General features: G+C 38.9%; 1 protein-coding gene across 1 annotated transcript in view; it reads right to left on the reverse strand.

Annotated features, from left to right (window-relative positions):
• Window positions 1-12,569, reverse strand: part of LOC117297919 (inactive tyrosine-protein kinase transmembrane receptor ROR1-like) — a 31,458-nt gene extending 18,889 nt beyond the window's left edge. Inside the window, exons 1-2 of the mRNA XM_033781104.1 lie at window positions 12,526-12,569; window positions 3,526-3,833 (exon numbers count right to left, since the gene is read on the reverse strand). Coding sequence (XP_033636995.1) covers window positions 3,526-3,833; window positions 12,526-12,536 — 319 coding nt within the window. The 5' untranslated portion in view covers window positions 12,537-12,569. The remainder of the gene's footprint in view (window positions 1-3,525; window positions 3,834-12,525) is intronic.
• Between the last annotated feature and the right edge of the window lie 1,800 nt (window positions 12,570-14,369).

The raw sequence follows: 14,369 nt of genomic DNA on the forward strand, positions 1-14,369 counted from the left end.
CTATGGCTGTGGCTGCAACTGCTGAAGCCATGAGCGTCGACCCGGCTTTAGAGGAGGGTTAATCGTACTTAACAGTCCATCCGCGAATTCAGTGAAAAACAAAAGAATTTCTTGATTATTCTCATCACTCAACTTAATGCAGAGCCTGTATTTTTGTGTTTATTTTCACAAGATTTTCTTCGGACGGCCGGGGCAAACTGACTCTCTTCACCTAACGTTTTTGTTGACGGTAAAAGATTATTTCATTTTTTTGACAAACCTGCACAGGGTTAGCCCAATAAACAAAGAGTAGGCGTTGGATTGACTACACAGTTGTCGCTCAGATGTCAAATAAACGGAGAAAACAAAATGAAAGGAAAACAACATATATTGGACAGGTCATAACCATGTCACTTAAGTTTGTGAAATTTTAATGCTCTTTTTGAGTTACGCACATAATTTTCAGCCAACGTTTTGTTTCTGATTACATTAACCATTCAAACCTTAAGTTATGATGTATTCATTGGCGTGGTCAAAAGATGATACAATATTGGTTTTGGGAAGAATTTGTTTTTATCAAATCCTTTGGTTCTCATGAAAAATAAATCTTGGGACAAAATTCTGATTTGAGAGTTCTCTTTCTACCTATAAATTGTTTTATATTTGTGTTTGCAGTGCTCCCCCCCCCCTTTGGCCAAGTGACCTTATTAAAAAACTACAAATTAAACAAATTCAATATACACATATTTGAATAAACAAATGGCTTTTTTTAAAGCCATTTTTATGTTCTTTGTAAACATTCTGTTAGAAGCAGCATATTCATTCCTCATCATTTAAAATTTCTCAGAACATTTCAGGCATATGAAAGTCTCAGAGCTGGATTTACATGTATGTGATGTTTCTCAAGACAACAAATCATGCCTGAAACCCAAGTGTAGACTTATATGAGCGAGAGATTGTTTTTAATCGCACTCTCTCCCTGTCAAAATAGTTCCTCTGAAGGCAGCAAATTGCGTTCTTGCTGTCACAGCTTTCACCAGTGCGCCGTTCATTGTCGCCCCTGAGTGGCCCGTCGCCGCGTTCTTGTTATTCTGGCGTTGGAGGTGCAACATCTGAGATGACACAATGCCAACTATAGAGGAAGCCAATTTCCCCATGAGTACCGTTCCACAAGCAATTTTTCTCTGTGCACAATATGTACGCCGAGGTCCCTCGTAGATAATTTCTGTGCGCTCTTCCGCTCAATACGTCCAAGGCCATTGCTGGTGCAGCGGTGAGAAAAAGCACGGACCGCACACAGGGTGATTAGTTCTACGCCCGCCGTCTAAAGGCTTCGCTGACAAGTCGCTTCTCCTTGGGTACCTTTTGCCACATATTCTTATTATGGAAAGGTAATAATCTTCCAATGGCTGGTTTTGCAATTTTCCCTCAGCAGCAGCCGAGCATGAGAGAATGAAAGCCCAGACTAGGGATAGATTATTGTAAACTGAGTTATTACAGAAAGGAAGGGGTATTAATACTAGCCTAAGTGGTGTCTGGGGGTTTTCTGTGTATCTTATTTTGACACAAATTTATTCCCCTTCCTCGATGTAAGTTTCCAAATAATGTAAGTTTTCATAGTTTGCAGGTTATCTTTCAAAACCTTTAAAATATCCTTACCTAAGCTAACTTATTTTCCAATAGGTAGAGTCTTTATCAAAATGGAATTTTTTTTTAAATAAGTTTCTGACCTCTATTAAAATGTTTGTTTTTTAAACCTTGTATTTAAGTAATCTGTTTGGTATGGTCTTATTACCTCTTTAGCTTCTGGCTTAACACCAAACTTCTGTGTTAGCTTTGTCAGAATAAAATGCTTACAAATGCACACATGTCAACATTTCCCAACTAATCAGGGAAATTATGCTTATTTGATTTGAGACTTTCTCAAGCGCAAAATTGGGCCCTGTTTTGAGGTGTACAGATAACAGGCAAGAACTCTAAGCAGATAGATGCAAATTGGAATCAACCAGCCTAAAAAATCACAGGTTGGATTGAAAGATTCAGACAGGCAGATTGCAGATTGCAATATAAGATGAATCCGCCCAAGCACAGCACACAATCTTTTCTAAGCCTTTGTTTTTGAAGGGGCAGGGGCACCAAGGCATTTTCTCCTTGGTAAAGGGCTACCTCCTGTATGAGTATGAGGACATTGTAAATTTCTACAGGGCATTTTAAGGAAATCAAGGCACTGACCAGGGGGCATGGAGGCATTTTCTCCTTGGTAAAAGGCTACCTCCTGTATGAGTATGAGGACATTTTAAATTTCTACAGGGCATTTTAAGGAAATCAAGGCACTGACCAGGGGGCATGGAGGCAATAGCCTTCATTGCCTCCGTGAAGCATCAGGCCTGCTATTTTGGGAGAACATCGCATTTCTTGAGATTTCTTTTTGGTGTGTGCCGATTCCGATTATGCACAATTCATGCACAGTCCAACCTCCTCTTAGTTGACTGAACATTCAAAACCTCTTGTTGTGTGAATGTTGCAGGAACTGTGCTCAGAATTACCCCAGGCCTGTATGCTATGTTTTTGAAAGGGCAAGGACTCAAAGGCATTATCTCTTAAAGAGGCAACCTATGAGGACATTGTAAACTTCTGCTGTAGGACACAAAGGCAATGACCAGGGGGCGTATCAGGCCTGAATACCAATAGATTGTACAGTCACACGATATTGATATCAATTATATTCAAAACAATTTGAATGATTTTTAAAACTCAAGAGACCCGTCAGCACATGGGTCCATTTCATGGCACCAGTGGTTAGACTACTTGACTTGCATTTACAAGGTTGAAGGTTTGAATCCTCCCAAGCTAACCCCTGATTTTTCAATGACAAGAATAAGCATTCTAGTTCTAGTTTTCTAGTTACTAAATCACAATTCCTTGATTTGTACAATTCATAATAACGCCAATGTACAATGTAAGAGAGAGATTGGCTGTTGCCAGCTTGGTGTTTATATGTGTGGGAGTTCGTTGAATTCCCTATGGGAAAGTCATCTATTGAACAGTGATTAGCTACATGTAGATCAGAGGGTCGACTGTGTGTACTTAATTGTACTTACAGTAAGTTGTTTAAAGCGCCCTTCGTAATATAATTAGTAATATGTTATATTACGCCTAGGCCACTAGTGAAATTTACTACTCGACTAGTTGTACCTCTAATAGCAGCGACTTTGACACTAGTCCAGGCCTGCACTAGTCGTGACTAATTTTTGCCAGAGGCGAAATGTTTGCCAGAGGCGCTTTATATATTAAAATTCACGCTGAAAGGATTGAACGATAATGTCACTGATGTCTATTTGTGTTTTGTAAGTAAATTATGTTTATGTGAATAGTCATTAACGAGACAATTGGTTCACCAAGCAAGAAGTCAGGACTATTTTTGTAGTAGAAGTTGCGGCACGGTTAACCAAGTACATGTAGTTGAGAGAGCCGCCCAGGCTTAATAATGATCTCATTGAATTGAATTTAATAAAATGATTACCTTGATCTAATAAACCAACTCACCTGGTAATATCGTTATGAGACCAGTTGTCGTTTTGGATCCCGCGTCGTTCTGTGCAATGCACTTATAAAATCCCGCGTCCAACGTGTCCACATTTTTGATCATGAGTTTCGACCCCCACGGGTACTTCCGTATCGTCACACGACCAACGTCGTCTTTCATGTAAGCATCTTTATGGTACCACCAGTACTCTGGTTGTGGGAAGCCCCGGATACGACATAGTAATGTTACTTTGTCGCCGACGGAGACCGTCTCATTGTTCATTGGTTCATCGATCTTGATTTCTGGGATTCCATCTGCTGGCGCTGTCCTATAAGTCAAAGAGGAGAAAAAGGGACATTGATTTTTATGTCATTTTACTGATGTTCATTGGAAAATAACAATGGTTGGCCCTTTCCTCCTTTCAGTGACTAGCCATCAGGACTAGTTTGTCGATTAAAGACACTGGACACTATTGGTAATTGTCAAAGACCAGTCTTCTCACTTGGTGTGTTTCTCAACATATACATAAAATAACAAACCTGTGAAAATTTGAGCTCAATTGGTCATCGAGGTTGGGAGATAATAATGAAAGAAAAAACACCCTTGTCACAGGAAGTTGTGTGCTTTCAGATGCTTGATTTTGAGACCTCAAATTCTAAATCTGAGGTCTTGAAATCAAATTCGTGGAAAATTAATTCTTTCTTGAAAACTATGTAACTTCAGAGGGAGCCATTTATCACAATGTTTTATATTATCAACCTCTCCCCATTACTTGTCACCAAGTAAGGTTTTATGCTAATAATTATTTTTAGTAATTACCAATAGTGTACACTGCCTTTAAGGTGACAGGAAACTTCTTCAGTGGTTCGCATTTTCAGGTTTTCTTTTCAATAGTATGCATGCCACTGGCAAATTATTTGGCTTACAGATTATCCTTTGAAAAGATAAGCTTAAAATAACAGGCAATGGCAGCCATTTTGAACACTTACTGTTCTTGCTACCTTTATTTTTTTTAAACATCCTTCCAATTCAAGAAATTCTCATTAAAAAGTTGAGGTGGGTGGCGGGTTTCTCGGGCACACATTGCAATTCATTTTCTTGGCTGAGCAGATAAGAACACCTGACTCAAACATTGGCTCTGATGTTTCTGATCGTCAGAGTGAGGGTTCGAGAACCCAGGCGTAAGTCGTGACACTTGTGTCCTTTTTACAAGCAAGACACATAACTAATATTGCTGTGTCCTTCATTTGGATACGTGTTGTAATGCACATAAAAGATCCCAGTACACTAATGGTAAAGAGAAGGGGGGGGGTGTGCCCCAGTGTTCCTGGTCCGATCGGCAGCATATTGCACCTCAGCACCTTGTAAACCATTACATGGTGCTATAAAGGAATAGGTCTCATACTTCAAAACGTAGCTCCGCATACCTTGCAAAATACTGAGCACTTTGTTACACCCACAAGTGTGATAAAGCGCTACACGAACCCTTTATTATTATTATTAGTAGTAGTAGTAACACAAACCCTACTTGATAGTCTCGTAGCCCAATGATAGACTGCAACCGTCACTCAACTTGTACATTCACAATGCATTAGGACAAAACCAATCCAATACAAAGTATCAATTATCCAAAACGATATCAGCATCCAACAAAAAACAATTTCAGAGTTTCAACTAATAATTACCCTAGGACGGATATCATCTTCCATATCAGAACAAGGTCTCTGATTTCAACATGATGAAAGGAAAGATTAGCTCAAAAGACTATCGTTTTTAAGCGTCCCTTGAAGAGCATAACTGACCAGTTCAGACGTGGACTTATTGGAACCTTCAGTCGGCATATCAGGTTTATCTAGATGACTTACTGGTATCAATTCTGATTCTATGTTTGCTTCACATATTGACAGAATATTTCAGGAATCTAAGCCGCAAGATGGGTTTCGATTGGAACATAAAAGCTCTTTGATTGAAACGGAAAAGACAGACAATAAGCTCTTCATCTGTCTTGAGTTCACAGTCGGCAAAAAAGAAAGAAAGATCTAACGGAAAGTGATATTGACTTTCACAGAAAAGCTATCCTTGGCTTTCCTAAAAACTAAAGACAATTATTTTGATGTCTACTCATAAATGATGCTATCTGACCATATAGATAAAAGTTTACAATTTGAAAAGAACCGCTACGACCATGACAGACAAACAGAATGGTAACGCAAAAAACAAACCTCTGGAGGTGCAGAGAAGTATCCAGAATAAGAAGACATGTCTGCCGACAACCCCTCAATATTCTTGATGTCTAATCATAAGTGACGCTACCTGACCATACAGATAAAAGTTTACAACTTAAAAAGAATCGCTACGACAATGACAGACAACCAGAATGGTAATGCAAAAACTAACCTCTGCAGGTTGCCGAGAAGTATCAGAATGAGAAGACAAGTCTGCCGTCGAGAGCTGCGTAGATACCGCCGCGATCCAGCCGGCACAGCAGCCATTATTGCCAACCAACGGCTCTTGTCTCACTTCTATAACTAACACGACGCCCACTCACGACTCCAACTACGCTTATGATCCACTCCAACATGTGCTAAATACTCGCAATGAGTATGCAAATAGCATGCTACTTGACCCCCCCCCCCCCCCCCACTCTGCATCAAACCTTTTTTCTGTTTACAGTGTCTATCTTCACGAAGGCGTGGATTGTTAGCTTATTTTTAATTCTTTTTGACAGCAAAAGTAAACGAGTTGACTTGACACAACATTGCAATGCCATACTTCAGCTGACCCCAGTACAAAAACATGCACTTGATTGCAACTCTTCTGTCCACACTGTGGTCGAGCTGGAAAAATTTGCACAACATAAAATTTAACAAAGAAAATCTACCCCAAAAAACTAAAGCGGTTTGAGGGGAGAGATTCTTCACTGACTTCACTATTTAAAATCACTTTGCAATTTGAACGAGTGGAAACGACCAGGTACTGTTATATTTTCATTATCATCTGACATCAAATAAGTATATTATCTCACATTTATCAAAATTAACTGTCTACTTTCAAAATCAAAATCACTCAACATCAGATTACAGTTTGATTTTTTAAAGTTAAGATAACAGGTCAAGTCAAGTCTAGCCTTGGTTAGTTCTTTGGTAACCCATCGATGAAAACATGAGCAAGAGCAGGAGGAGACTAACATTCGTAGATCAGCTGAAGAAGGACGCAACACAACAAGGCAACTGAACTTATATCACTGACGCTGGACCGGAAGACGCTTGACCGGAAGACGCCAATTGGAGTTTCGCCGAGAGGGCGGCGGGTGAAGACAAACTTCTGCTCAACACACACACACACAAAACTTAGCTTTCTAGCCAGTTGACTAGGGTTAGGGTTTGGTACATGTAGGAGAGTGATGGGAGGAGTTGCAGACAATTAATGACAATATGCCATCACCACTCCCCCCCCCCCCCCCACCCCATTCAATGGCCAATTACAGATCGACACAATAAAAAGTTGAACTGACAAACAGCATGTCGTTAACACGCACATTGCAGATTATTTGAGACAATATTTTATTACGGTAAACTCTAAATCTTTCATTTCATTACAGCAATAAGATGAATGATTCACTCAAAACATTTTCATTTCTATGTAATCAACGACCTGGGCCAACTATTTTTATAGCAGTTGTTATACACAGATAAGTAACGATCAAGTTACAGAGGGCAAGAACACATTTTCCTCAGTGCAGCGAGATTTGGACTAATCCACACAAAGACCATTAAACAAGTCCTCCGTCAACCCTTAAAACAATTTCAAACACCATGTGTCAAGAGAAGCCATTAATAATCCATCAAAATGAGACGTCAATTTGTAAACAGGTTGTCTACCCACAGGAATGCTTTGACAGTGAGATGTCATGATGACTCAAGGAGCATTCAAAGTCAGCAGTTTGTGCTGCACAAATAAACAAAAAGAAACCCACAAAGTCCTGTCAGAGAGGTTACCCCCCCCCCCTCTCCTCCTTGTTTTGTCATCATCTCAATTAAATTGTGGTACTTGGATGGGGATCTCAAAGTAAATCGGCAGTGGGTGTGATCTGCTGATAAATATTGGGATCATTTGGTCAGGATGGTTCAACATTGGTTGCTCTTAAAATGTCAAACTTTTTTATGCTCATCTTACAGATGTGGAATATCAGAACTGTAATTGATTATAATAATTGACTGTTGCCCTTCATTGACCTAGCTAAGCCAGACAGGGCTTGCCCCTAACACTAGCCTGGAGTACATTAGTGAAAACTGCTACAGGCTAGTAAACACCACCTCTCCACGCTGGATACTTAAAGCTGTGCAACCTTCTTCTGGAACACGTTGCCCTGGATCAGACGAGTTGGTCTATAAAAAGCATATGAAACCGTTTGTTATGAAATGTATATGGTTAGAAAGATGTTTTAAAAGTAGAATATAATGATCCACACAACTATCTCTCAAAATTGCACGGTTTTCTTTTTACGTCGCGAACTATCACGGTCGGCCATTTATGGGAGTCAAAATTTTGACTCCCATAAATGGTCGGCCGTGTTATTGGACGAGGTAAAAAGAAAACCACGCAATTTCGAGGCATATTTGTGTAGATCATTGTATTCTACTTTTACATCATCTTTCTAACCATATGCATTTTATAATAAACGGTCACAAAACGCTTTTCAAAGACCAACTCGACCGATCCAAGGCAACGTGTTCCTTTAACATGCTCATATATCTTCCATTCAGAGGTGAATAATACGTTTTTAACTCAGAATTCACTAATGCATCAGAAAGATACATTTATGACAATTGTTTAAAATCAGGGCTACTAACTCTTGGGGGGGGGGGGGGGGGGGGTTAAACCTAGAGTTTATTGTTAGCCCAGTTTGGCTACTTAACAAAAAGCTTAAGAGCAAGGCCTGCCAGGGTAGAGTGACCAGTGATGCGTGGGTGGGGGAGGAGGTTATTTTGATGATAATAAATGACCTCTTATAAAGTGCAAGTATCAATCCATCAATGGCTCCCATGTAGGATGATATTGGCTCATTGTTTTTACGACAGATACAAGTATGTCCAATTATGAATTCATTGTACCTTGCTAAGTTTGACATGGTGCTGTGGCGTAATGATCTTTTATGGAGCCAACTGTGCCAGGAAATGCTGCGGGGAAACCCCCGTCTCTTCACAATAAGTGTACTGGGTTCTTATACAGGCAGGCACAATACATAAGCAGGACCTACAAGTACTGCTCTTATCCTATCCAAAGGATAGTGTCATAACCAGTACTCGAATCCACACTCTGCTGATCAGAAACACCAGAGCTTGATTCCGCTCCACTAGATGGCTCGACCACCAAACACCAACCCCCAATAATTTGGCAAAGTCTTTATTTTGAGATTCAGCAAACTCAGATGGCAAATGATTCAAGTACTAAATCAAGTAGCACGAACGAGGGCATCCAGACATAAATCAAGTAATTTTGAGTGATTTGTTCTTAATTTGCAAAAACCAGTTTAATGGGGGCTCCGTACTAGGCAGCTGTTTTTAAAATTATTATATATAAAAATATGTTTAAAAAAATAGACGTAGTCCATCAAGTGGTGGTAGTCGGCACATCATCAACTTACACACCCCCCTCCTCACCACAAAAAAAAAAAACTTGCCGTGCCTTAGACTGCATCTGTACACAAAACTCACTAACCACATCTCAAAATCACATCCCAAAACCCACATTTACGTTGAGGTCAGGTCACAGGAACTCCCCCCTCATTATACTCAAAAATCTCAGTCCATCCCGCTGGCCACAAGCTGGTTACAACATCTGAGGAACAGTGGCAATTCTGTCCAAGGGGGCCAGCTGGCCGCTTCTTTGCTTCCCACAGATTCAACTAAAACCACAGTTCACGCACAGAATGTTCACATGCCCTAAAAACTCCAAATCCAGTATCAATCTGAGGCCTGAAAGGGAAACCCGGTGGTATTCACCATGGCCTAATAATAAGTCATTTGAGAGGAAGATTACAGGCCTACGATTATAGTGACAGTGAAAAGTCTAGCAGCAAATGAGGCAGCCAACTCAGCAATCCAGCCGGATAATAACTAAAAGAATCTCTTGACACAACTCTCCAATATTCTTGTTAATAATTCCACAGCTAAACCACAACCCTCATCCTAAAAGGCAATCTATAATCACATCAATTAGAGTCACCGGAACTGATTCCTCACAAAAAATAAAAAACCTATCCCCCATCTCAGAAATCAGAGCCATAATCCCCTTCAGTGCACGCAGGTCACAAGTCCATGTCGCAGGGAGGAGCATAGAACTCACCAAACCATTCATTACCAGTTTATTATATCCGCTGATGGGAGCAAAGTGTCATCCACATTTCCTCCCATAGAGGAAAAAAATGATAGATAGGAATTATCGCCATCCGTCGTGTTGACACAAGAGCAATCTTATTCATACCAGTGAATTGATTTGATTGGAAAAGTAAACATATAACATCTGGGACACAGATAGGATGGATGCTGATGGATGATTGCTAGGGTCAAGGGTTACATTGTATGTTGGCCTTCCTATGAAAAATGAAAGATGATACATAATGGGGTGGACTTACCGGGATTCAGAATTTGTGTATTTTCGGTGTTTTAATTTTTGAGATCAAGGTTGATTCATTTGTGTGTTTTTTTTTTTTTAAAGGCATTGACAGTAAACATCAGGCCTGATTCTTCACAGGGGCATCGATGGCAATTGCTTTCGTGCCCCTTGGTCATTGCCTTGGTGCCCTTGAAATGCTCCAGTAGAATTTTACAATTTCCTCATAAGGTGCCCTTTACCAAGGAGAAAATGCCATGGTGCCCTAAACATAAGCCATGGCTCAGCTTGGGCACCACTGCCTGTTTGAAAACTTACTTCGTTACAGCAGCTTTCGATAGTATACAGCATTTTGAGAACCGTTTCACTTCAAAGTAAAGTGGTTATGGAAAAGTATAGGCTATCCGTTTCCATCCCCCAAAAATGTTGAATCTGCGAAACATTACTGCCAGAAGCATTTCTCAAATTGTGTATTCCAATTAAACTTCAGATTATACTTCCTTTGTGATTTTCAGAGATATCTCAAAATGTGCTTTTTTCACAGATTAGTTTTATTGTATATATATCTTCATTTACATGGGATTAAAACAATCAAACCGTTCCAAACACCAGAGGTACATGTACATGTATAAATTAATGCCAATAAAAACTTACTTTGTTACGATACAGCAGCTTTCAACAGTATACAGCATTTTGAGAATCGTTTTAACACTTCAAAGTAAAGTGGTTACGGAAAAAATATAGGCTATCCGTTTCCATCCCCAAAAATTTGAACCTGAGAAACGTTACTGTTAGTGTCAGTCAAAAGTATTTCTCAAGTTGTCCAATTACAGATTATGCTTCTTTTGTGATTTTTTAAGAGAAATTTCAAAATGAAATGAAATTTCACAGATTAGTTTTATTGTATACATGTATATATCTTCATTTACATGGGATTAAAACAATGAAACAGTTCCAAACACCAGAGGTACATGTATACGTTTCCTTTAAAGGATTGGGGTACTTTTTGTCACACAAAACACAATGTCCACAGATTTGCATTAAATTTACAGTTTGAAGAAAACGATAGTAGAAAGCTTCCCTGAAAATATTACTTGCTGAGGTGCTGTAGTTTTTTAGGAACGAGTAACACAATGTCACGAAAATACGTTTTACATGCTAAAATTTGTGACTTATTAAATGTTTTACTAAATTGGACATTGTGTGTTGTGTTACAAAAAGTAACCAAACCCTTTAAGAGCTTTTTCCTTGACCTCATTGATCAAGGACTCTGACGTGTAAGATGGAAACGCTTCTCAATTTGTGTGAGCGTTGCATTCTTCTCAGTTTGTCAGACTGCTTCAATTTCGCTTCAATCATCAATTTGAATTTTTTACCACCTCGTTCAATTCATTATTTAGCGGAAACACTGTCAGCTCAGACAAAGTGCTCCGGTACAAGCAAGTCACTATCATCTCTTAATCATTTTACGTATTCCCAAAAGTCAATACATATTCCATTCAGGGTTTTTGGCCACACGCACTTGATAAATAATACAAATACACCGACTTGCTTATCATCATTCCAATACATACACATATCTAGTACAAATATTCAATTTACAATCGTGCTGTGTGACAAGTCGGCCCCCTCTGGATTTATGAGCATTTAAGATGTCCGCTAATGGGGAACTAATTCATCCATAACCCACCATGTTTGTCAACAAACACTCTAGTTCAATAACTAGACTCTGTTTAAATAAAATCTCTCTGAACAAATTCTGACAAAGTCCCGAGCTCCGTGCGGAATGTATTTGATCAGAATCCCAAGCTCGAAACCTGACTTTGCTGAACAAATTTAAGCTTAGTAAACTGTAAAGATATTCAATCAATGAGTCCTGAGGCATCTGAAAGAATTGCGTAGTTGAACAGCTTCAAAGTGCATCCATTATATTGTTAAAATGTCCATTATATTGTGAAATTAATTTGGATGAATGACTATTGTGCACTTTTTAATCAAATTTGTTTTTCTAAACTGAAAACTATCTTCCTAAATATAGCGTGGTAGAAATATCTGTACAAATACGTATGTAAACAGACAAAGTTTGCAGATCTTAAAATACATTAAAAATACGAGAACAACTTTTTGTGTAATTACTGGCTCAGTGCTATAAAGTTGTTTATTGCAATTTTTATATTCGTATGGATGTGACTAGAAGAAAAACAATGCATAAACTACAATAAAATGTATATCAAAATCCACCAATGAATGTTTTTCTTTGAAGAAAACTTTTTTTTTGCCAAGCAATTTCTTCCTTTGTTTTGAAAAGGTAAAAATTTTTTAAGCAATGTATAACATCCTCAGTAAAAGGAAAATGTTCAGGAAAAACATGGAAGACAACATTGTTAAAGAGAGCTTAGTTTTACCTCATTAGCATTTCAGTGCTTGTTGTTATTGTAACCTGGCCGGCAGCATCTGGACAAAAGAAAAACACACAAAGATAGAATATTAAACTTGGGGCAAGAAAACAGAAAAACTTGTTACATCAAAACAGGACCATAACAGATTTGGGCTCAGGTTCACATTAAATTCAATGATACACAGAGTCTGAAGTATTAACACACATGATATTGCTCTTTGGACAAAAAGTAGGAATCTTTTATCCAGTACAAGGGTACAAGGCTTCAATAGACCTCAATTTAATCACAATTTTTCTGTTTTTTCAAAGGGCCAACAAATCGGAAATCAGACTTAGAAAGAATATCATGTATTAATTTTTGGTATCTACCCATACACCGATGTGTGTTAGCACTGTATACTCAGTACTTTCCCCGAGTCCTGTGAAAAAATATCACAGGCATGTTACGCGGGTGGGATTCGAACCCACGACCCAATTCTAGAGCAGTGTCTTACCAACTAGACTACCGAGGTTGCCCGGTAGCTAGAGGCAGAAGAATATCATGCCTGTAACAACTTGTAATAAGTATTTGCAAAATACCTTGGCAACCATTCTTGCTGTGATAAATCCCTTTATCTTCAAGTACGTGCTAATCCTCCAATCAGATTGGCAGAATGGAGTGGTGATAAAAACCTATATTGCACGGCTAATATCACTACCATGTGTATTGTGTGTTCTATGTCACGCGCTAAGTGTGCTTGAAGATAAATACGTTATCACACGCACGCTCGTGGAAATACGACAAATATAGCGCGTCTGCGTCCCATATCCAACTCGGCCTTCGGCCTCGTTGGATATGGGACGCAGAAACGCTATATTTTTCTGTATTCCACTCGCGCTTGTGTGATAACTTATAATATAGTATCTGCCAATTCTTTGTTTGGAACATGCACTTTCCCAGGCTTTCCCAGGGATCATATTATGACACCCGAAAAGAGCAATGACTTTGTTGAAATTGATGGATCAGGGAGTTGTTTCATGGTGGGAGGGCTTGTATAATAACCCAGTTTCACTGTCTGTGGTTGCCTCATTAGGGTTGAACACTTTGCTATCAAGTACAAAATATAGAGATCAGTGTATGCTCATATCAGTCTCAAGTATTGAGTTACTGTGACCAATGGGATTGCTTTTTCTTTTTTTAGAACACCCACAACCAATTTCAAGGCGATTCTTGCACAGGGTTGGTTTTTAAAAACATAGAAAAACTTACTTAAAAATAAAATTAATATGAATAACATTTGGTGAGTTTCAATCTCAAACCTCAATGGTAGCAAATTTCACCATTATCATTCTTATTTTATAGGGTAGGGCAATGTTTCTTGTTACCTTTTCAAAGGGCACCAAGGCAATGACCAGAGGCATATTGGCAATTTCCTTTGTTGGCTCATTTAAGTGTCTGGCCTTACTTGAAGCTTGCACTGCTTTACATCATAGTGCAAATATCTTGCAATCTAGCTTAGCCTCCAAAGGATGCTGTACTTAAAGGCAGTGGACACTATTGGTAATTACTCAAAATAATTATTATCATGAAACCTCTCTTGGTGACGAGTAATGGGGAGAGGTTGATAGTATAAAACATTGTGAGAAACGGCTCCCTCTGAAGTGAAGTAGTTTTCAAGAAAGAAGTAATTTTCCCCGAATTTGATTCCGAGACCTCAGATTTAGAATTTGAGGTCTCGAAATCAAGCATCTGAAAGCACACAACTTCGTGTGACAAGGGTGTTTTGTTTTCTTTCTTTAATATCTCGCAACTTCGACGACTGATTGAGCTCAAATTTTTACAGGTTTGTTGTTTTATGCATATGTTGAGAT

This window comes from Asterias rubens, chromosome 12 (assembly GCF_902459465.1).
Source record: "Asterias rubens chromosome 12, eAstRub1.3, whole genome shotgun sequence".
Taxonomy (NCBI): Eukaryota; Metazoa; Echinodermata; class Asteroidea; order Forcipulatida; family Asteriidae; genus Asterias; species Asterias rubens.